General features: G+C 37.2%; 1 protein-coding gene and 2 long non-coding RNA genes across 7 annotated transcripts in view; all 3 read right to left on the reverse strand.

Moving 5' to 3' along the window:
* Positions 1-1801: 1801 nt before the first annotated feature.
* LOC145971484 (uncharacterized) lies at positions 1802-8879 on the reverse strand. Of its 5 annotated transcripts, none has more exons than XM_083099193.1 (10): positions 8674-8876; positions 7551-8184; positions 7131-7478; positions 6464-6853; positions 5216-5824; positions 5074-5127; positions 4655-4967; positions 4033-4280; positions 3266-3527; positions 1802-2267 (listed from the first exon to the last, which is right to left on the reverse strand). In XM_083099193.1, the coding sequence occupies exons 1-8, from the start codon at positions 8737-8739 to the stop codon at positions 4040-4042; spliced, it is 2655 nt and encodes an 884-aa protein (XP_082955319.1). In that variant the 5' UTR covers positions 8740-8876; the 3' UTR covers positions 1802-2267; positions 3266-3527; positions 4033-4039. The 5 variants fall into 5 exon arrangements, with proteins under 5 accessions (XP_082955319.1, XP_082955317.1, XP_082955318.1 ...); XM_083099191.1 differs by having other exon boundaries at positions 7551-8331; positions 8674-8875; XM_083099192.1 differs by having other exon boundaries at positions 1803-2267; positions 5303-5824; positions 7551-8331; positions 8674-8874.
* Positions 8880-9048: 169 nt separating this feature from the next.
* On the reverse strand, positions 9049-10178 carry LOC145971486 (uncharacterized). The gene is made up of 3 exons (XR_014438890.1): positions 9968-10178; positions 9692-9861; positions 9049-9486 (listed from the first exon to the last, which is right to left on the reverse strand). It is a non-coding gene; the product is annotated as an uncharacterized LOC145971486 (long non-coding RNA).
* A 181-nt stretch (positions 10179-10359) lies between these two features.
* The window catches only part of LOC145972178 (uncharacterized), a 32738-nt gene continuing 20120 nt past the window's right edge, over positions 10360-22977 (reverse strand). The window contains exon 3 of the long non-coding RNA XR_014439081.1: positions 10360-10967. This is a non-coding gene — a long non-coding RNA (uncharacterized LOC145972178). The remainder of the gene's footprint in view (positions 10968-22977) is intronic.

The following is a 22977-nucleotide window of genomic DNA, read 5'->3' on the forward strand; positions in this document are numbered from 1 at the left end:
ACCGGGCTAAGAATTAAACAACGTATCGTCGTTATTGTTGCGCAGTTTGATATTTGCATCGTGAGATTTATTACAGCTGAGATTAAACGAGAGATAAAATAGAGATGAGGGTATAGTAAAGGATAGAGTGCGATATTTGGAAGAAAACAGATTTGTCCAAGCGAGAGAATATCAAGTCAGATTCATCGTGGCAAATTTATATCTATTATAAAATTAATAGCGCCGATAAAACAATCGTTTATGACGCCATCACGCTGCCAAGAAACATTGTCACGAGTCAAACGAGCTGTCATGTCGCGGCATTATTATTCATTACGTGAGCGAATTACAAGGAAAAAGGACGCGCGTAAGAAAATAAATGGGAAGCACGTTAAAGATCTCGTTATTAGCGTCGACCTATTGGGCGCGTTGGCGTAAGAATGAGAAGGAAGATGGAGAGGGTTGAGAGAGGAGCGCGAAGAGAGAGAGAGAGAGAGGGAAGGGAAGGCAACGGCTTATCCTCCCCGGGGAAAAATCGATTTATATAGCACTCGCGGGGGTTTATGAACGCCCCCACGGAAGAAAGGTACGTCGCTTAGAAGCTACTTACAACAGAAGTTGGATAAAGTTTCACGGACAGAGCGCTCGCTTGCGTTTTTGCGTTACTTAAGGCACTGTACGCTCGTCGTTGTATTCGGGCTGGAATAACACACGTCCCGCAGTCTCCTTGCTGCAGCGAAATCGCCGACCTCGTCCGATTTAACGTAAGAAAGCGACGACGGCGAATAGGTGCGACTCTTTACAATATCTCTCTTGTATCCGGAAAAAAACCTGGAAAAAATAAGACAGAAATAAACATGTTGATCCTTGAATTTTTCTAGAAATAATTAGAAAAAATTGAAATTGAAATAAATTATAAAAATAAAAATAAACTTTTATCATTTCTTGAATTTCCTAAAAATGATTATTTTTATAATTAATTTCGATCACTAGGTTAATTATAAATTATGAAAATAAATTTGTCAAGAAATGAATAAAATATTATTTAAACAAGATCTTCTGCGGTTTGTAATTAGAATAAAATTCTCTAAAAGCTAAAAATTTTCAAAATACAGAGATCTGACAGCATTTTAAAATATATAGAACCTGCGGTTTCTCTATTGAAGCCATTCATTGGCAAATCATATAACGAATGTAAACAATTACGTAGAACAAGCAGGAAAATGTCGCGACGTCATGTTTTCTCAGAGGTGTAGGGTTTTTTGGAAAAACAAGCTTAAAATAATGCATGTGTGACAGATTTTTCCACATACCTAGAGCACTTGAGAGAAGAATGCCATTTGGCTTGCACGATGAGCGAAGAAGGGCCTGACGTGAGATTGACATTCGTCGATTGTCAGAGTGCCCAAGGTGGAACCTAATCTAACCCTTCCGCCCTTTTCGCGGCCCTTGCTATCGACAACATTGGAACTTGAAAAAAGACGAATGCGAACGCGTCGGGGAAAAAATCTGTCCTTTTGAAATTGTCCGTCGACTTTGACGTTTCCAGTTACAGCAATCGTTTTGCAATCATGTATTACGTTACAAAGACACGTTAATTCGACGCATTGAATGACAATCAACAAAGCAAGAATTATTGAAGAAGATCTGATGTAAAGAAACTATCTTGTAATGCAGAATCTTGCATCATCTCGATGCACCGACGGCAGTGCAACACCGACGGATGCAACTTCAAACGGATTGTCTCTTACGCGAGAGTAATCTTTATATGCTCGGATTCTTCCTCATTAATATTATTAATAAATATATTGGAGATTTAAATCGATATGATTATAATTGTTTAGACAAAAATGTATACATCACTTGCACCTGATGATTTGTTTAACAATATTCTCGCTCGTTGTGTAATTTACATATTTATCCTCCTTTATACTTATATACGGAGTTTAGCAATATAATATTGTGTCGCAAGTTTTTCTTCACGTAATAATCAAAAGAAGTCCGTTGCGCGAGACTTCCTTCCTTCGTAAAGCGCATCACAATCGAATCTTGAGGAAGCCCGGCATCACGATGACGGAATTGACACATTTTATTCGGATTGTACGCATCTCCCTGCCACCCGTGGCGTGTCGCCATTCATCCCCGACACACGGATACCAGCGGTTTGTGGTCCACGATGAAGTCGTTGACACCATAATGCGATGTCTAAGGGATTCTCCTGGGATTTCGCCGTAAAGAGCTACCAAATCGACCGCTCGATCTTGCTGATGGGACAAGTCCGCGTCGATCTGTAATCGTTCCGACTTATCGTCAGTTTATTTCGCGTATCTGATTGAACACGATGTAAACAGCTTTATGAAAAATGAATAAAAAGGGAAATATAAATCGAGATTAAAAAGTATATACCTATACATATGCAAGGACATGTAAAATTATTTTATATTTTTTTAACACAATTTAATTGATATTAGCAAGACAAAAATGATTTTAGAAGAGCAGACACAAAACTTAATAACACAAAGTGATCAAATTTTCATTAAAAAAGTATTATATAAAAAATATTATAGAAAGTATTACAAAAAAAATATATCTTATTTATTTCAAATATATATATGTATATCTTATGATAAGGAGGCAAAAGAATACAATACTAATTACGATAGATTAGTTAAGCAGTATATATAGTTAATTAAATAAATTTAATTAATTAAAAATGATTAGAATTAAACAAATGTTAATATTTCGAGATGAGGGAATGTGATAATAAATATAGCAGTTTCCAGAATCTAGCGACATGATAGTAAAATGATAAGAATTTTACCTCACCGAACGATTTTAAAAAATTGATCGGCTCGCGAGACGTAAACTCTCGATGCCTCGCGCAATCATTACAACATACATACAACGGTCCGATTCGGTTTGCATTCACATGCATTTGCGCGCTTATTACACGCTCGCGATCATTATTTCGGCGCTTCTCCCTCTCCGCATTCTCCCGTCGTCGTGTACGCGGCAAGGCGCAGCGCGCATTGACATTGATTCCCTTTGTCGGGGTGCACGAGGGTGACGCGGACGCGAGAAGGACGGTTGCGTAACAATGCGAAAACGCAAGAGAGCATCCGACGAAAAGCTCGTATCACATTCCCATAAGTGGCGGCGGGAATCCCGCAGAGACGTCCTCACGTTCTCTACCCCCCGTTCCGCGTTTCAACGTTGCCCCTCCCGCCCCCTGCCCCCCTCCCCCAGTCTCACTCACTCGGGACGTGCTGTTCTTTCTCGCTCTTACCTTGGAGATAAAGGGACAGGCGCCAGGTAGGTGCCTATGAGCGGCACCGCGATACCCCGTGGCGACGACTGAATAAACTCGTAATTGGGCCTCCTGGCCCACCGTGCCATTCACACCTCCGTCGTGCTACAAAGACATCTCGTGAAGGCGCGCGAGAACACCCCGGTGAGGCTACGCGAGGCGCGTTGCTCGCACGATGTCCTTTCGTCCTTTGGGGAATAATTGAATGCTCGTCCGAGTCGAAGAATAATTGAGTTACCATCTATAACGAAACAGAGTTAAGCAATATCGGGGAACAATCGACCATCATCTAAGGCAAGGTGACTCAAACAAGTATCGCGGAATAATTGATTATTGTATCAGAAGAATTATATTTTTTCGCCAAGATATCTTCGCGCTTAAATGTATATTTATTAATATCATTATATATTTATATCATAAATTAAGAAAATATATTTATATTCTTTCATCACGAAAAAATTATTTACGAATGTCGCAATATTTGAAGCAAGTTTTCGAGTTTTTGGGACAAGAAAGAGAAAGGAAAGCATAGACGCAAATGCTCAAATTATGCGGTATGCAAATTTTGCCTGTATCTTATCTTTTATTGAATCATCACTGTTTTGCAAATATATTATTATGAAAGATATAAAATATATAATAAATTTTTATATTACTTGAATATATATTAACACGTACAAAATTTATTATTTATAATTGCGCTATATTTAATATGATATTAATATATGTATATAATTTATTCTGACCTTTAATTCAATTGATTCCAAAAGTCGGTCGACCAATGATCCAATCATACTCGTCCTCTTCCTCATTGTCTTCTACTTCGATATAACTCGGCAATTCATCCCCGTGAATAAAATCGCTATTATTTGCAGAACAATTCTGAACCGTTTTATTATGACCCGTAGTTTGCTTGACAGTAAAATCATCCTGATAACTCACTTTTGTGACAGAGAATGATCGATCAAACATCCCATTCAAGAGTTTGATATCCCTAATTGCATCGTATGAAATAACTTATTATTATAAACAATAATGGATCATTGATTGCAAATAATAATATAAAAGTTGTAATATAATATGAATAATTGCAACAATTGTAATTCTAAAATTCTAATAATTATAAATTACAAAATCAGAAATTAGAATATGAAATATTAAAAGATATATATGTATGTGTATGTATGATATTTTTAATGTAAAGCTATTTTTTTATAATTATGTATTTTTATCTTTATAATTATATAATGTACATATTTAACATAAATTTCTCTTATCTCCTCTTTCTCTCTCTCTAAATTTTAAATTGATTTTTGAATTCTAAAGAGATAGTAACTATGGAAGTGTGATTTAAGTTAAAATACTAACTTGGGGATAATTGAAATCTCGCTATTGATGATACCAGATCGAGTGCTCAGCATCTTGTATGCGGTTTTCATAGAATGAGAAAAGATTGGCTCCTTCGGCGTACTTGTTAATTTTTTACCATCTTTTGTTTCTTGTTGTTTACACGGACTGATTACGCGATCCAAGCCCGTTGGTTTGTAGTCTGTAGAAGCCTCCTTGGTTGTCTTATCTTTCTTCTCTTTTTTCTCTTTCACTTTATCTTTTTTACATTCATCTATCTCTTTATATTCGCGATCTATTTGTTCTTTCATCGACTCTGCCAAAGGTTTTTTATCTGCAAAAAAAAAATTAAAATTAATTAGTAATTTGGTATGGAGGTTTTTGTTTTCTGTAAATTATGATATATAATACAAAGAGATAATTAAAAATTCATAGACTACCTTTCTCGGTAACCGATGCCTTTTCTTTCGCTAATTTTTCTGTCGGTTTCTTGTCTGCAAAGAAAAATTAAAAAATTGAAATTAATTAAGAATATATATAAATAGAAGGAAGGAACTTATAATTTACACACAGAATATTTACCTATTGTAATAGATTCTAACTTTCTGTTGGCACAGTATTCTGCGTGATTGCACAATTTTTCGGGTTCGCGTAATTCTTTATCTTTACCTCTTTGCGTAGACTGACAGGTTTGCATCTTGTCGGCGATCGATTTTCTTGACAAGCACTTGGCTGGACCTTTCACACACTTCCTTTTAGTTTCATCTTTTTTCGTCGTCTCGCACTTTCTCTTTGGTTTCTCGCAAGATAAGCTCTGCTTTGGATCCTTTTTCTCGTTTTTTTTGTCGTAGCTAGATGCCTTCGTTTTTCTCGCATCTGTGTAGAGAACGATATTGGGAATCATGGTGGAGAAAGATCTATGATTTCGCGAAACGGAGAAAATTGATTGTTGCGAGTAATGTCGTTTTCCATCTATCTTGCCGCAGTTCTTATCGCTGCTTCGAGAAAGCTTTCTTTTTCGACAACTTTCGGATCGTTTTTGATTATTCCCGGTGCACTTTGGCCGTTCTTTCTCAGGTTTTACGCATCGCTTCTTATCGGATTTTGATTGACAATTCTTTTTCTTTTTACAGACCACGCGCGGCGGTTCCTCGCAATCTTTACGCCGTGTGCACGATTTCGCTCGTTGTTCTGACGATTGACATATCGGAGAGTTAAAGATAGAAGTACATTTTAAACGCGAAATTGTCAGATAAAATAATACAAGTACACGCAAAATGAGAAAAATTGAAAAACTGAAGAAATGTACAAATAAATACTCCATCCATATTAAAATCGAATAGCGATAAAAAGAAACAATAATTTCTATTTTATTTTATGCGAATCTGAGATATTAATTTAAAATATTTTATTAATAAAATAAATAAGAGAATGCAATGAGAGGCTCATATGATATAAATAAAAAACACAAAGCAATAAAGGCAAAGAACCCCAAATCCAGGTTCACGTCAAGTCATTAACTTGTCGACATTGAAAAGGACTTGGTGATGAGGTTGAAACGTTTATCATAATAATATTTTGTATGTTGAATTGAAAATTTGTAATATGCGAAGGGTTGTATATAACTGTATATTTCTAATACAATTTATAATTTGTTAAAAAAATTCCTTCACACACTACCACCTGTCTGGGATTCTTTGCCTTTATTGCTTTGTGTTTTTGATTTAAACTATTTTTTGTACAAGACACATCGTGTAAAAATTAAGTTTGAATTAAGATAACTACGGTACTATAACAGTATAATAAAGTAATTCCGGGATTCCACTTTACTTTGACTACATCTGTCAATATCCTGTTTCCGCAAACAACTAGGATCTTCCAATTCCTCCTCCCAAATGCACTTCCGTTTGTGCATTTCGGGACACATGTAATGCTCGCATGGCTTGGATTCGCTCTCCTCTTGTTTTTCACACGTCTTGTCATTTCGAGATGAGACGCGGCTATCACGACCGCACGCGTCTTTCCGTCGCGAGCGCGTTTTCTCGCACTTCTTTTCGTCTTTGTCTCCACAACGACTCCTGGCAACCTTCCGAGAACACGAGCCACGGTCTTCGCTCTCGTCTTTGCATCTTTGTTGCGATTTACATTCATCATTCTCTCTCGAGGATTTTTTCGAAGCGTCGCAAGAAAATGATCGCAATTTTGCCAGAAATACAGGACCTGCAATCGGCATTCATTGATTATTCAAGTCTGTGACATTAATTACAAGCTAAATGTATTAGAATGTACTTATTTTCATTAGATGCCATTTTTCATCTTAATTTTTCATATATATTTAGAAAAATTATATCTACGAACAAAAAATTGAATATATTCTATATGTCACATGTGTCATTTCAAATTAAAAATTATTTAGATTATAAGTTTCAGAAATCAAATCATTACCTAGGATTTTAAATCAATCATTATCTAGGATTTTAAAACGTTTCTAGCGTACCTCTCAAGCGAATGGTCGATAGATTCGCGTTAAGCAAATCCTTCTCCGAAGTTTCGATTTTTCGAACAGAATTCTGGATCGCGGTGCAACTTTTCGAGGAGAAACCGCGACGTGCAAAAAATAAAGGATTTCGAGACTCTTGATTTCCCCAACTTCCGGAACGAATCAACTCATCGAATCGAGATAATCCATATGCACTTTGTTCTCGTTGTATCGCTCGAGTATTGGAAGCAACGAAATCATCATATTTCATGTCATTTTTGATTTCAGGAATTTTCCACGTGTGATATTCACGACGAGGACATGGCTGCTTCATGGAAGATCTCAACGAAATATTCCGCGGTATATCTATAATATATAAATTATGTAATATTTCACATTACATCAATTAGCGTAAGTTAAAGTTGCAAACGTCTTTACCTATTTCTGCAAATATCGGGGATGATTTTGTAGAATTTTTCCCGCATTCTTGCCATCTCTTTGTCGTATTTGCCTCCTCAAGTATTTGAAATGAAGGTGATAACGGCTTGGAGATGATTGCAAGCATTCGCAAGATGCACCGAGTAATTCGCGATTGCTGCTGAAGTCGATCCGTATACGAAACAGAATCTTTGTGCGTGTAATCTTGCAATTCCGAAGATTGCGACGATATATCATATTCTTGTAAATGTTGATCGTCCGGTAATTTGAACCCGTCTCGCGATCGCTGCTGATTGATCTCCGGTGTTTTCGATTCCGATTTTACAGGAGGCAGGGAATCCACGTTTCTCGAAGCGATACCGGTCGACAAATTATCAGTCTGCACTTGCTCGATCGTATCATCAATTGCAGGCTCTTGACTTTCTTGAAGCGTGGAAACTTTTGAAGCGCAATCATCGTAGTAGACTTTATTAGTAGTTACATTTCTGTCGCCATGTATAAGACCGTAATTACTAGCTGGATTTACATCCATCAATGCTCTCGGACGTTCCATCTTCGTATGCGTTTCGAAATTTAAAAAGTGCATGGGCGATCGAGTATTGAGAATTATCGCCGCGATTTCAGATGAAGTCATCTGCGTCGTAAAGATGGATTTCACATCGTTGGAAAGTTTTAATGAATTGACTCTCCTGCTTTCACGAGCATTTTTTTCTTTACGAGAAGAGTCGAGTAAGCTCCAAAAATGACGTGTAATTATGCTCGTGAGTATGTGTATTTCATGCTAATTTATTTTCATAATAAAAATGTTAATAAATCTGAGAACGCATATTTTTACATAATCTAAAAAATATATATTTTTAACTTTGTCTCTATATATTTTTTATTTGTGCGTTAATTTAAAAAATACGAGATTTTACACAAAACGTTAATTATTTTCAATATATAAGTTGTAGAACATATATTGTTAAATTAAATTTTAAAGATGAATACAAACTATACCAAAATTTTTTGGAATGTTATATTATTAACATATCTCTATCTCTCTTTCTCTAATATTTTATTATATATTATTTATAATTAAACAATTAATTTTTATAATGATTATAATGAACTTGATGGATACCTGCAGACATTTAACAGGCAGTCTGTGTGATAGATCTTGCAACGCCAATATCTTAAATCCATTCATGCTTGCTTAATCAATATAAATTTAATTAAAATGTATGTAAATATAAAATTTCACTTGAAATTTTGAGGAACCGAAATATCGGAAAATTTTATTGCAATGTCAGGAATAATCTGAAGTTTCAGCAGATCGTTCGAAAAGTGATATTGCATTCGACAATCGACAATCCATCGATCTAGCTAACGTCAAATAATATATATCGAATAATAAAATATGATATTCAAATATAGAGAAGTAAAAAATATAATAATAAATAACTCTTCTAGTCATTATCATCTTTATCTTATTATAATTTTTATAATAAGTAACACTAATGATGATAATTTCGTATCTTTTCTTTAATGATCGATGGGTCACAAAGATATCATTTAACAAATATCAGAGAGTTACAGAATTTTCTGACAATGAAACTGCATTATCCGGTCTCGCACCTTTGATCGAAAAATCTTATTACGCGGGAAAATCTGATCGGACGTCGGACGAACGGATGTAATACAATATCTGCATTTGCTGCAGTTTTTATTGTAATGTAATGCAATGCTCGCCGCGCGAACGAGTTTAATGATCAGCGAACGTGACTCTACGCTTGCTGGCGTTCGCTTTTCTTCTTCCATGAGCCTTGACCTTCTTGGGAAACGCGAACTTCAAAGCCTCGTGATGTTCGCCAGAATGTTCCTCCCTTGCGAATCCATCGCCATCTTTCGCGCTATCGTCGGACGTGGTCTGTTGCAGCGAACTCCAAAGTTCACCCTGCATTTATCATAAATACGTAATTTATCGAAAAATTGTATAAAATTCCTTTTTATCGTAAATTATAATTTATATTGAAAAATTATAATTGCACAGAATATCTATAATTTACAAATTGTAAATTTTAAAATTCTGTACTCGTGATAAGAATTTTTATCTTGGTGGAAGAAGATTGCTCTTGGCATTAATGAGTTTTGAGGTTTACTTGGCATTGAGATGCGACAGTTGATTGGTTCTGATTCTGTTTTGATGAGAGGACTCGCGCGGTACACAAACTTCTATCCAACAGTATTCGCTCTTGACCGTTCTCCATTGATCGAAAATCGAGCGAAATGGATCTCGTAACTTTATCTTGTTATTATCACGCGTATGAATCTAGAGGAAGAGAGAGAGAGAGAGAGGGAGACAAAAAAATTATTCGAAAAATTCTTTGGACTTTAATGTTTATCAAAATGAAACATAAAATTAACATTGCTTTTACCAATGTGGCGTTTTTGAGGATGGAAAGCGATCTATTAAATCTCTTGAAAATAGGAAGCAATCTTTGTGATGCATAGATCCAACTTGTATTCATGTCTAATATATTTAGATTAGATATATATAACTTGTAACCTCGGAAAAATTTTTTCACTTTTTTTATAACCAAAAAAATGCTCCATCGTTTCACATTGCAAAACAAATCACGAGCGAAATTTCAAGATGTACATGTTTCCATTATTTATCTCTAATATTACATTTGTCGTACGACAAACTTTTTAAACATATTAATTGGCTGCAGAATAGAAAGTTTCTGAAGAATAAAAAAATTACTATCCCGCAGCCAATCAATATGCTTAAAAAATTTGTCGTACGACAAATGTAACATTAGCCTAATATAAAATATGATATATAATACATACATACATATCAATATATGTATTATTAATATTTAGACAAAGATGTGCATTTATAAAACTATAAGCATGATTTTTAAAGAATGAAAGAGATGGACGAATTTCATTTGCGTACAATTTCTTTGCAATGATTCACGCGCGTTTTGTATTCTATCTACACTCTATTAAATAACACGAAATTCATATTGCATGCGCATTATCGCGTGTATGCTGTCATTTATGAAGAGTAGAACGCTGCAATCGCCGCGTTGCACAATACCGCTCATCCAAAGGTAGAAGCGTACATCAACGAAGCGTTACTTAATCCGTGTAAGGGTGTTGCAGAACTTGGAACTTGGTCTACGTCGTTTCCGACCGCATTAACGAGCCAAGTTCTCACCGTTGACGGCTGATACTCGCGGCGAGTAATTTAAGCGCGCACTTTGTTGCAGACGGCGCAACATAGTTAATGAGTAGAATTGGCGAAGCAGTTTGCCAAAACGTTGGGACGAAAGCACCAAGTTGCACGAGAAAGTCGTGTATCAAAACGAGGATTTAAAACACGATCGTGCTCGCGCTCAAATATTTTCACCGCGATCTCTATGATTTCTGAAAACAAACATCAACGTATTATTCTAAATATATATTAAATATATATTAAATATTTATTAAATTTATTATATTTAAATATTTATAATATTTATTATATTTAAATATATATTATATAAATATATATATTATATATATATATATATATATATATATATATATATATATGATTTCAAGATTAATTAGCAAAATTAAAATAAGCAGCGCAATCAACCGATCACTGATTCATTTATAATCGACGTTAATTCATCAAAAAACGGTTGGATCATTGAATAAAGAAATTGTGTTTTTTATTATTCGTTTTGTAAAAAAAAATCAATCTTTATTCAGGATTTGTTTGATTGGCGTATTTCAACAATATTTAATAGTAATTCGGCTCGCTCGCGATACAAGTGTAATCAATTTTAACTTAACGAACGACGGTCGCGCGCGAAGAGGGACGCCTCGAATTCGATTAATTCGGAACAAAGTTAAAGTCAGGTGACGTGTCCAAGCCGGCAGTGCGAGCGAACGGGCGCAATCGAGCGAGTGCAGAGCGAGTAACGTAATACGGAGTCAGGCTACCTGTGAGCGATCTGACAGCAAGCCCGAAACAAAATCGGTCGGCGCATCCGATTGTCCGCGCACAGCTGGGTTTATACGAGGCAAAATTAAATTACGAATAAATTTCAATGTATGCATGTATGTAACATATCGAGCCGGAGAACGTTACATAAATAGAGTTGAAGAATAATAATGTAATCTGGTATACATGGGAGCACGTGCACTCGTGCAATTAAACGACAAGTATATCAATAACGAAATTAATAATTAACGTAAATAATACGACAGTAAATGAATATTTTGTTATTTGTGTGTATTAAGGGGGATTATAATAAATATTATAAATAATATTAATTGTCAATATATATCAATATATTCGGACGTTATAAATATTATGGTAATTGTTGCGTAAAGAATTTAAAAATATCCTTCTCTCAATCATAATAATACACATTTGTTTTTACACTCGATGGTAGAAATCTTTATACTAATTTCCGCTTGAAATTAATTCTAGGGTCAATTTCAAGATAGAAAATTAAAATTCAACTTTTTCAATCGCCAACTCATTACTTTGTACGCGTCTTAGATGTAGTGCATATTATTACGTAACACGATTACGCAATGCCTCGACCGAGGAGAGCCGAGTTTCATTGGAGCATGCTCTGTGGAAGAGACAAACGTCAGCGGCGAACAGATCGATTATTCGCGTCCATGGAAACCACGGATGGACCAATGCGAAGAGGCTACTCTCCTTTTTGGACAGGCGCACCTGCTTTTGCCACCCACGCGGTCGACCAATCGTATCATAATTTATTTATTCGTAACTCGTAATCTTTCAAATATGCCAAATATGCTTGATATTTCATTTTTGTATAATATCGTGACTCTCCTACTTAAATTCATTATGCGCTCTATCGTTGATTTTTATAATTTGTCTTTCTTTATATAAGATGCATTTTGATATAAAATATCATTAAACATGCAACTTTGCCCACCAATGATTAAGTAATAAATTTAAAAAATTATATATATGTGTAATATATATATATTAAATAATTATCATAAATAATCAATAATATCCATTAGTGTCTTGATAACATATGATGTAAATTAAATTCTCTCATGAGGCAATAAGAAGGATTAAAAAGGAGTAAATAAGACTTGTATAAAATTAATTTACATATGAAAAAAGGAAAACGAGCGGATCCATTTTCTTCAATTTCGATGAGAAACTTTCTTGTTTGCATAATTCATAAATCTCGATATTAAACATAGGATGCATAGTGATCTCGATAAAGATACCGCGATAATCTATTGTCACTGTGGGCGTGAGTATCGGAGCCACACTTGAAGCGCGATAAATCTTGCTACTAAATATAAGTTTTAATTTTTCTCTCTTTTCATTCTTAATTAAAACTACACGCAATAAATATAATAAAATATTTGTAAAATAATAAAACCAAAATAATCTTGATTATTGAACAAAATATAATCTCAAGATATTTCGATTCTCTTTTTTTTCACGTAAAATTGTAATTTTACGCACATATTCGATACTGTCAATCTATAACTGCAATTCGGCAAAGATATTTGTAACGTATTGTAATTATGCAATATTATATATTTTATAACATACTGTAAAACTGCGTGTAACAAGTAAAATAAAATACGTAGAAAATAATGAAACGGGAAAAAGGAATATAATGTTGATCAATAAATAAAATATAATCATTTGTATAATTTGTATAATCGTGTACGTGATATCGAGATTCTTTTTTACATAATATTTCATATAAAATCGTATTATAATTTCATCAAGCGTTACGCAGTCCTATATAATTCGGCGTGTAATCATCATCACCTCTCAATCGTTATCCTTGTCATACAAACACATGACGTATTTTGTAATATATACATGTAATATATATATAACATACGTATCGTGCCTTTCAAATCCGCGACAAACGCGCGATGCTGCATCGCGTTTGGAGTTTAAAATAATAGCAAAGTCGTTTGAGTTTGATCTTATGACTAAATATGCGCGGCAACCAAAACACACACGCACGCACATATACGTACATAACGCGTACGACGCACAAACGTATCGCATTACCTGTGGGAGCAACGCCCATTATCAGTTTCGGATGGCAGAGAGCGTGCACGCGAAATCAACTAGCACGCATCAGCGCGATATACGCCGCGAGCGCGTGTGCGTGATTGACATCCGGACGACGCGACGCATCGTCGCGCTGGCGTAGTTTACGAAAATCGCTTCGCACGACAACAACACCGTTTACATTAGCTAAAAACAAACGGCGCGACACGTGACGCCGCGATCGAAAAATCAAATCGAGAGGTAGTCCACCCGGGCTTTCCACTCCCGATAAGACAAATCGCAGCGATTTTTTGCAATGGTTTTCGTAAGCCATTCCGAGTTTGTCGGAAAGCGCGCTCGAAATGGCTCAAACGATTCTTCTCTTGACAAAAACTCTATATAAAAAGAAAATTATTATTATTATTAAATATAAAATTATTAAAGATAAAAAATTGATAGATTATTATATAATATAATAAAATATAATAAATATAATAAAATTAATATATAATAATTATTACTTATAACTAATTAAAATTATAATTATAAGATTATAAATATATATTATTTGAAGAAAGAAAAAAAAGAGATATATTTGTGTTATGTAATAATAAAAATAGAGAAATATTACATTGTAGAATTTGCCCCTTGCTTTCTTAAACTGAATCAGTGAAAATACCACTGATTCTATTTAACAGATACATTTTATTTAATAAATAACAGAATTATTGTATAATATTTATCCGAATATATATTTAACTCCATCTCTGGTTTTCAAGATTCACGCGCTTTTTTTAATCTTGTATATCCCGCGATTTATAATTTCTAGCATGTGCAAATTTTCTTCAACTCAAAGAGATATCTTCGATATCGATATCGGTCGTTTAACGTTTGCGATTTATCGTTTGGCAAATTTGCGCGATTCGCGAGACACGAGGAGTCCTCCTGTGGAATCTGACGGTGAGGGAAAGAGAGGCAACCAAGAGAACGCCCCGTGTCGATCGTATCGGGGCCCCGAATCTCGGAATTCGAATTTGTCGTCTTATCTGCGGATTCCATCGTAATTGCTTATCTACGAGGTGCCTGCACGCACCGGGACCGGGCTATATCCGCTTACTTTATGTCTCGCCCCACGAAACACGCGCTGTAACGCGGTCCTCACGTGTTCGCCCATCACTCGACTTTGGAACGTTTATCGTCGGTAGGAGCCTCGTATACAAATCGTACCCTTTTTCCTCTCTCTCTATCGTCGCATGGGGAATTCCGGTGGCGCCTCCTCCCGCGCTCGGGAATTGATATCTTTCATCGTTATCACATACGAGAGATAACGTTGGAAAATTCAATTTAATCCAACAGGCTTTTCTCTAAATAGCTAAGAGTGAGGAGATTCAATCTCTGTTTTCAATTTAAAATAATCAAGACATTAAACATTAATTTATTAGAGTCGTGAAGAAAATTGTCAATAAATATATTGTCAATAAATAAATTGTCAATAAATAAATAAATATATCGTGAATGATAGAGTCGCAAAATATTTTGAAGAAACGTATAGATAAAATTAGGCAGGGTTTAAATAGCCTTTTAGTTAGCTACTCTCTATTGCGATTAAAAACAGCGATGAAAATCAACAATGTCGGAGAGAAGACAGGATCGAGGTTCCGCCAAGGAACTAAATCCAAAGGTGGAGTCGCAGGTAGACTTGCACGGTAACGTCTACGAGTGTCTGGCACGAGGCGGTGTATATAGCAAGGCCTGGCTTCGTAGCATGATCGAACGTAGTTAGTTCGGAACCGAGCGGCACGCATCCCAAACTTTGATTAAACGAGTCGCAGGGTCTCGCGGCCCGACTCATTTGTCTGCCGTCTGCCCTCCTCCTCCATCTCTCCAAGTCTTCTTCCACCTTCTCCTCCACCTTCTCTCTCGCTCTCTTACCTGGCTTCTGCTCAACATTACCAAGAATCGCGAGCATTCTTTGAATTCAGTCAACCGACCCCCTTCCTGGCTCGAATACATATCTATAATGTTTTCTCGAGACGATCATTCTGCCCTTTATCGCCCTGACAATCAATGACGAGCGAAAGCGCGTACTTTCTTGCGCGGCACGTGCATTGATAATAGATGGACCGAGGACATGCAGGGTGGTCCACGTAAAGCATTACGTGTAAAGCTGTTTTCTCGGAAATTATTAGGGATGGCGACAACATTTTTCTTTGGTTAGGTTCCTTAAGGTCCATAGAACAAATAGGGTTCTGCGTTGCTGGACTCTTGAAAGAGGGCAAGAAGGCAAGAGGGGAACTCGAGGAAACGCAGTTCCCTCATTTTTTAAAACGGAACCGCGTGTCTGCTTTTTCTTACGTAAATTGATTCTCCTACGTGTAAAAGTACCAAGATCGAAAGGTGTGAATATAAAACAATTCCCACATAAAATATTTATTTTCTCGCGATTTCAATTTTACGCGGAATGATGAAGAGATTATGTAAGGAAAGATGTTTCACTCAAGAAAATAAGAGAATTACTCTCTCTTACTTCCCTGAATGATGCATTTTTTCTGTAAAAAATAAAGACTCAAGGAAACTTGAAATAAAAACATGCTTAATAACTTTCGAGAAAACAGTATCCAAAGTATTTTACATCAATCACCCTCATATAACGAATTATTAGAATTCTCGAACGGAATAAAATATGTAGAGAATTAATTTGGCAGCGGAACAGTAGAAAAAAAACCGCTTAGTAAATTGCATCGCGATATAATTTCAAAAGGTTTGTTCCTCCAGTTTTACCTTGCGAGTTTAGGGTCAACCTGGGTTAACGTCAGCTCTCTCCGTTGCCGGTACACAACCCTATATCGCTCTTGTACGGTCGCGAATGCATCGAATTGTCGCCGATTCGTCGCGCGTACGGCAAAACTGATTACCGTTATCGGTACTGGGCGTCACCGCGGTTCCATAAACGGATAATGCTACGCCACCTCCTCGGTCCTATTCCCTTTGGAACATCCGTATGGAAGCCGTCTGCGGGGGCCGCGGATGGGGCGGATATCGTATTACTAACGTCATCGTTGGCGAAGCACTCGGAAGAGAGGACGAGAGGGAAGGGGGGCTCGAAACGGATGGTAGGAACCCATGCAGACCACACAGACGGTTTCCACGGGTGCGAACTACCGTGCTGGATCCCTCGATCTTAACTCTATCGCCTGGCGATCGAACGCAGACGCGACAGGCATCGCGCTAACTTGAAATGGAAACTCTCTCTCGCGAGCAATTCCTCCGTAACTTAATAAAAGATTCCTCGGAGGAGGTAATGGCAGGCCACTTGGTTGTCGCTTGAAAAGGATAGAGTGAATTCGTCTTAAAATCGCTGACATTAAGTATAAAATATACATGTTTCTTCCGAATACAATAGAATATGATACAGCAAAAATATATTACCTTTATGTTTTTTGAGATCTTAACTCAAAGTGAATAACTTAATTCAAAGTGTATATATTTCTGTCTAGTCATATATTTTAATAGTTGATATATAGATTACTTAACAATAGATTTTTCATTAAATAATGAACACAGCAGCTTAAGAAAAATTAATTAAATATATACACTTTGAATTAAGTTATATATCTTGACTCTTTACTATTTTATAATTGCGGATTTTCTTTCAATCGCGAGAATCACGAAATGATAGATGTCCAACTCGGTGCCTAATATTTTATTCAAATAGGAAAAAAAATTCAGTGAATTTCATCTCATTGACAGGGCCATTAAAATCTTACAAATTAGACGGCGAACAAAGTTATTCTTAAACGTCGGACAACGATCGGCCGCGTGTGCGAGGTTCAATTCGCGCATTACGTAATGTATACGTGACAGCAGGACGAATGGAACGAGTCAGTTTTATCTGCCCTTACGCATCACTCGCCGTTCGTCGCGCATGCGGAATAAAGGGCGCCGAATTCTGGCGATGCACACCGATGCGTCGCGTCAAGCGTGTACGCGTGTGCGTGTATATGTGGGTGTCACGGGGTGGCCACCTGTCTAGCGAGGTATGCACCGATAGCATCACCGGAGAGAGAACCGAACAAACGCCCAGCGCTAAGCAAAGACAAGGGCGGTAACTCAGCCCGACAAATTATAGAGTGGCCAGACAGCGCGTCTCTGTCTCGTTTTGTTCCTCTCTCCTCTCTATCTCATTTGGACTTTTTATCCTTTCTCTCTGCGCCAGCGCCTCGGATGCAGCTCTCCCCCCCCTCCCTCAGATTTTCTCACACCCTCGGGAAAATCTATTAGCATCAATGGATAGGCTGTAATCCTCCTCCCATCCTTCCCTCGCCAATGACAACATCGCAAAGGCAATCTCTTTCTCTTTGCTGTAAATTGAGATTCTGCTGACTTTATAGAGAGATAACTCTATTAAATATGTTTTTGTGTGATGTAAAGTCTACTTTAAACGGTTTATAATTCCCGACAGATTTTTAAATAGAAATATATTTCTCATTTTATGTTTCACGTGTGTATTTCGATATATACATAAATTTCGTACATCTTTTATTTAATTTAAAAAATTCTATATTTATTTTTAAATATTTCGGAAAAATATGATTCTTTGTGAAATTCTTTATCTGATTGCATTTCATGTCTTGGACATTCAAAGCACGCTTATATATCATTACATAGCTTAAACTTTACTCATTTTAGACAATCTATTTTTATCAGAATATTATTTTTGGAATGAAAATATCATATTTAATATAAATAGAAAAAGAATTCTAGTATAGATAGATTATTCTTTTACAAATGAATAAGAATTATGGCAAGATGTATGGCAAATCCGAAATCACCTCGATCAACAAGACAAAGTCGAGACAAAAATTATTTAAATTTTGCATCGAGCGATTGTACCGTGCGTGTGCGTACACGCATGAAATTCGCCACACGCTCTAGTCCCTTAGCGACTTAACGAGGCGTACCTCGTCATGTAAATTACAAATAATAAATATCCGGTCGGCGGTCTCTTATCGAGTCTGACAGATCGAAGATTTTGGCGAGGAAAGGGAAAGGGAGCCCCCCTCGCGCTGCGATGTGGGCGGGCCTCCCCCTTTATCCCCCTCTGCGTGGCCCCCCATGGGTATAAAAAAATATACCTTGCTTCGCTTTGCACGGGACACCTTAACCCATCGCACTGTGTCGCCTACATCAGAGTGTGCACGCGATGCATCAGAGGTCCTCTCGCGCGAATGCATCGCGAAACTCGATGATCGATTTTTTTTGGTCAAAAACGTAATTTCATAGGCCGGAACACCCGTGCAATCGTTGGAAATAAAATCCTCCCGAAATTCAAAGAATAATAGAACGCTATATATCACGATTATTTATTTTCTTGAAACTTAATTAATTTTTAAGAAGAATCTTTCTTTAAAAACATATAAGTAAAATTCGTCAATAAATTTCAAAATAAAAAAAACATAAATATCTGTAAAATTGCGATACGCCAAAAGTTCCAGACATGAAATTAGACGTCTGATTTTATACGTTAGCCTGATCGACCGTAATGTCTGTAGATCTAGTTTTTCATGAAACGATCGCGCATTCGCACGCGACAAGCTGCGAAACTCGATGATCGATTTTTTTTGGTGAAAAACGTAATTTCATAGGCCGAAACACCCGTGCAATCGTTGGAAATAAAATCCTCCCGAAATTCAAAGGATAATAGAACTCTATATATCACGATTATTTATTTTCTTGAAACTTGATTAATTTTTAAGAAGAATCTTTCTTTAAAAACAAATAAAATTCGTCAATAAATTTCAAAATAAAAAAAACAAATATCTGTAAAATTGCGATACGCCAAAAGTTCCAGACATGAAATTAGACGTCTGATTTTATACGTTAGCCTGATCGACCGTAATGTCTGTAGATCTAGTTTTTCATGAAACGATCGCGCATTCGCACGCGACAAGCTGCGTACCCGGTTTAAAGAAGGCCGGCCCGTTTGCGGGACACCCTGTGGAGGAAAAATGTGCCGATACGGTTCCCGACAGACGGTAGGTTAAGTAAGAGAGTTGCCACACATAGGGGCTCGCGGTGGTAATTCAATCTTCCTGGACGTAGGTAGGTGCGTACGTACTTATGTGAGAGCATGTACGTTATAAGACCGGCCACACACCGGTGCAAAAGGACGAGGACAGCGGGAGAGAATAGAGAAAAGTGTTTCGACGTCGGTGCGGTGATCTAAAACGAAGGAGGCTGGATGTCGGGAGGGGGCTAATTGGAAAAAAAGGGAGGGAGGATTTGTGTGTAGATTGTTGATCCGGTAACTGTCGAGCTAATGCAAATAATAGTATCGATTACGGCAGCTATCGTATAAACGAATCGTATAATTCACGTCCTCAAGTTTTTAAATAAACCAAAGTTAAATTTGTTATGGTTCTTTTCATACGAGATGAATTGGTTCGGATAAAATAAAAACGAGACAATTTTAGATATATTTTAATATGTTAAAAGAGTTTTTGTTAGAGATTTGTTTGATACGATTATTCAAAGTTGCTTGTTCTATTCGGTCTAATAAGCATCTTATGCTAGGATTTGAATGTAGATTAAGATATTAAATTTTTAGAATAAGTAAAATGTATTGAAAAATCGTGAAATCGAGAAAATTGATGAATTTTTGCACCAATGTCTCTTTTTCTTACAATTCTCTCTTATCAAAAGAATAGATTCGTGTTTTACCAAAGGAAAATAAAAAAAGAATTGTCGAGAAATCTAGAACTAGGAGAGAAAATACCGAGTATACAGTAAGAGAAATCACCTTGTTCTAATTAAAAGAGGAGAAAAAAAGAGATATCAAGCGAAAGACAGGGTGGAGAGGGAAAGCTTGTGCGGAACGACAAAGGGGGAAAGAGGAGGGAGGTGAGATATAGAAGAGAAATACGAAGGAAGCTCGCCTTGCATGGCGGCCTCGAGTACCGACCGACTCCCACCGGCTGGCTGCACCATCGCCGTCGTCTCCACCTTCTTCGCCCCACCTTCTGCCTACCTATCCATGCCGCGTATCCTGCACCTTCAGGGTGGCGTCACGCTCAAGACGCTTCCGGTGTTAAATTACCCCGTGCTTCTCTCTCTCTCTTTCCCTCTGTCTCGCTCACTTTTTCCACTCCTCCCCCGCTGCATCCTTCCTACGATGCGTCTCTCGGTTTCTCCGTCGATGGGATTATATCCGAAAAGTGCGACGACAAATCGAACTTCCTATTTGTCTCACGTAAGTGAATTTTTTTATGTAATATAAAAGAGAATTTTTGAAAAAATAAATCTTACCTTTTTCTCAGTTTTTGAAAATATTCATTTTTAGATATAAATAATTGAAGAGCTTTATTCAAGAGTGAAGTAGAGATATGAGACTCTTCATATCTGATGTGATATTTATTATTAAATTTTTACACTTTATTAAATTATAGATTTGTCTTATTCCTTCCTAATTTTCAGCTTCAATAATACAACGTCAGAATGGTTTATAACTATCAAAACTCATCTCTGATGAACATCATATTTAATACAAATATATCGAAATGGAGAGAATCATAAGAGCTGAAGAGAAAAGAGTTCGAGAGAGCTAGCGAAATTAAAAACTATCAAACAACCTAAGACAAAAATCTTGACAAGTCCATCCCAGTTACATCCGTAAAAATCTGTCTAAAAATGTCTAACAAGTATATCTTTAAGTACGATTCCCCTCGCAACTCTTTTGTTCGACGAATGATCTACGGCAACCCCCAACAAGTATCTTCGGAAACTTTCGGCTTCGCGATGTTCCTGCCCTTGACTTATCGATTCGCACGCGCGCGCGCGCACATGTATACACACACGTACACACGCATACGCGCGCAGCCCTTTTATATATAATTACTTCAGTAGATAATTAAAACGGTCCCTCTCTTCGGCGCTTCACCGCGCGCGCTTCTCGTACCCCCGTAATACGTCGGAGGGTGTATAATCGATACTGACATCGAGGGGTGTCCATAACGGGAAACACCCACCCTTTCCGACAATACGCGTATCCCCTAAATATACATACATTTTCCTTCCGTAAACAACCACAGGGGTAACCTAGATGCGCAGCGATGATTTTCATTTGCGTAATAAACGCGCGCGCGTCATAGATAATTAATTACGCGATAAGCGTAATCGTTGCAAGTCGATCAGAACGTAATACGTAATCGTTATTTGAACCGATAAGATACGCATGCGACGGATATAGATACGTGCAATCAAGGGCGTACTTCGTCGTATTTTTAATTTCGACATATATTTTCGTTAACATTTTTTTTCGAACGTCAAAACAGATTCTAAAATTATTGGAAATTCTGTTTTTATTTCGAATAAAACATTTACTTCTATAAATTGCGGATAATAATTTTTCGTAGCTAATAACTGATAATTCCACCTGCGAATGAGATTGTTCCGCGAGCCACCTGGACAGAGAGTTTCGGGCTCCCGGAGCTTGAGTTTCATTAAGTTCTCACACAGATCCGCGCTTTGGACAGAGAGGGAAAAAAACAACGGGGGATGTCAAAAATCGGTGTCGGGAGCGTCGGACGGTAGACGCGAGGACACACGGACGAACGGACGGACGATATCGATGGTGGCAAACTCGCGGAGGCACCGAGGAAGATGAGGTCGGAGGTAACCCGACACCCGGCCGCAGCGTCGGTAACGTGAGAGCCCCTTTACTCGCCCCCGTCCCTCTTGCTGCCACCCCCTCTGCCAACCTCGTCGGCTCGTCCTCCCGTGGACACATCCGCGAATCCACCGGAGTGCTCGCGTAGAGAGACAAATCTCCTTTTTTCTCCACGCGCACTCGTCGACGAAGGAAGGTCCGCGAGAGACGGAGGAGAGGACTCAATTATGTCCGCGTGGGATGAGCACCAGTCGCCTCTCGCGCGCGCCAAGTGCACTTTTCGCGAATTACGGTCTCCGTTCTCGTTAAGCTCCTCTCGTGCCTCGAAGAGAGTAAGATGGATAAAAGTCTCTTTGCCGGGTCCTGATAGTTTCGACTTTTATTATCGTGAAAATAGCGTAAAGTTTCGCGTGGATTTGGCCACGATATTTTCAAAATTACTCCTTGACTTTATAAAATTAACGCCACAATACAATAATTCAATACAAGATTTTATCTCTTTAAAAGTCTCTTTGCCAGGTCCTGATAGTTTCGACTTTTATTATCGTGAAAATAGCGTAAAGTTTCGCGTGGATTTTGCCACGATATTTTCAAAATTACTCCTTGACTTTATAAAATTAACGCCACAATACAATAATTCAATAAAAGATTTTATCTCTTTAAAAAAAAAATCTCAAAAAAGTACATTCAAAAATTAATTAATTAAT

This window comes from Camponotus vicinus, unplaced genomic scaffold (genome assembly GCF_025532165.1).
Source record: "Camponotus vicinus isolate PSW18456_S1 unplaced genomic scaffold, iyCamVici1.0 SCAF_5, whole genome shotgun sequence".
NCBI lineage: Eukaryota > Metazoa > Arthropoda > Insecta > Hymenoptera > Formicidae > Camponotus > Camponotus vicinus.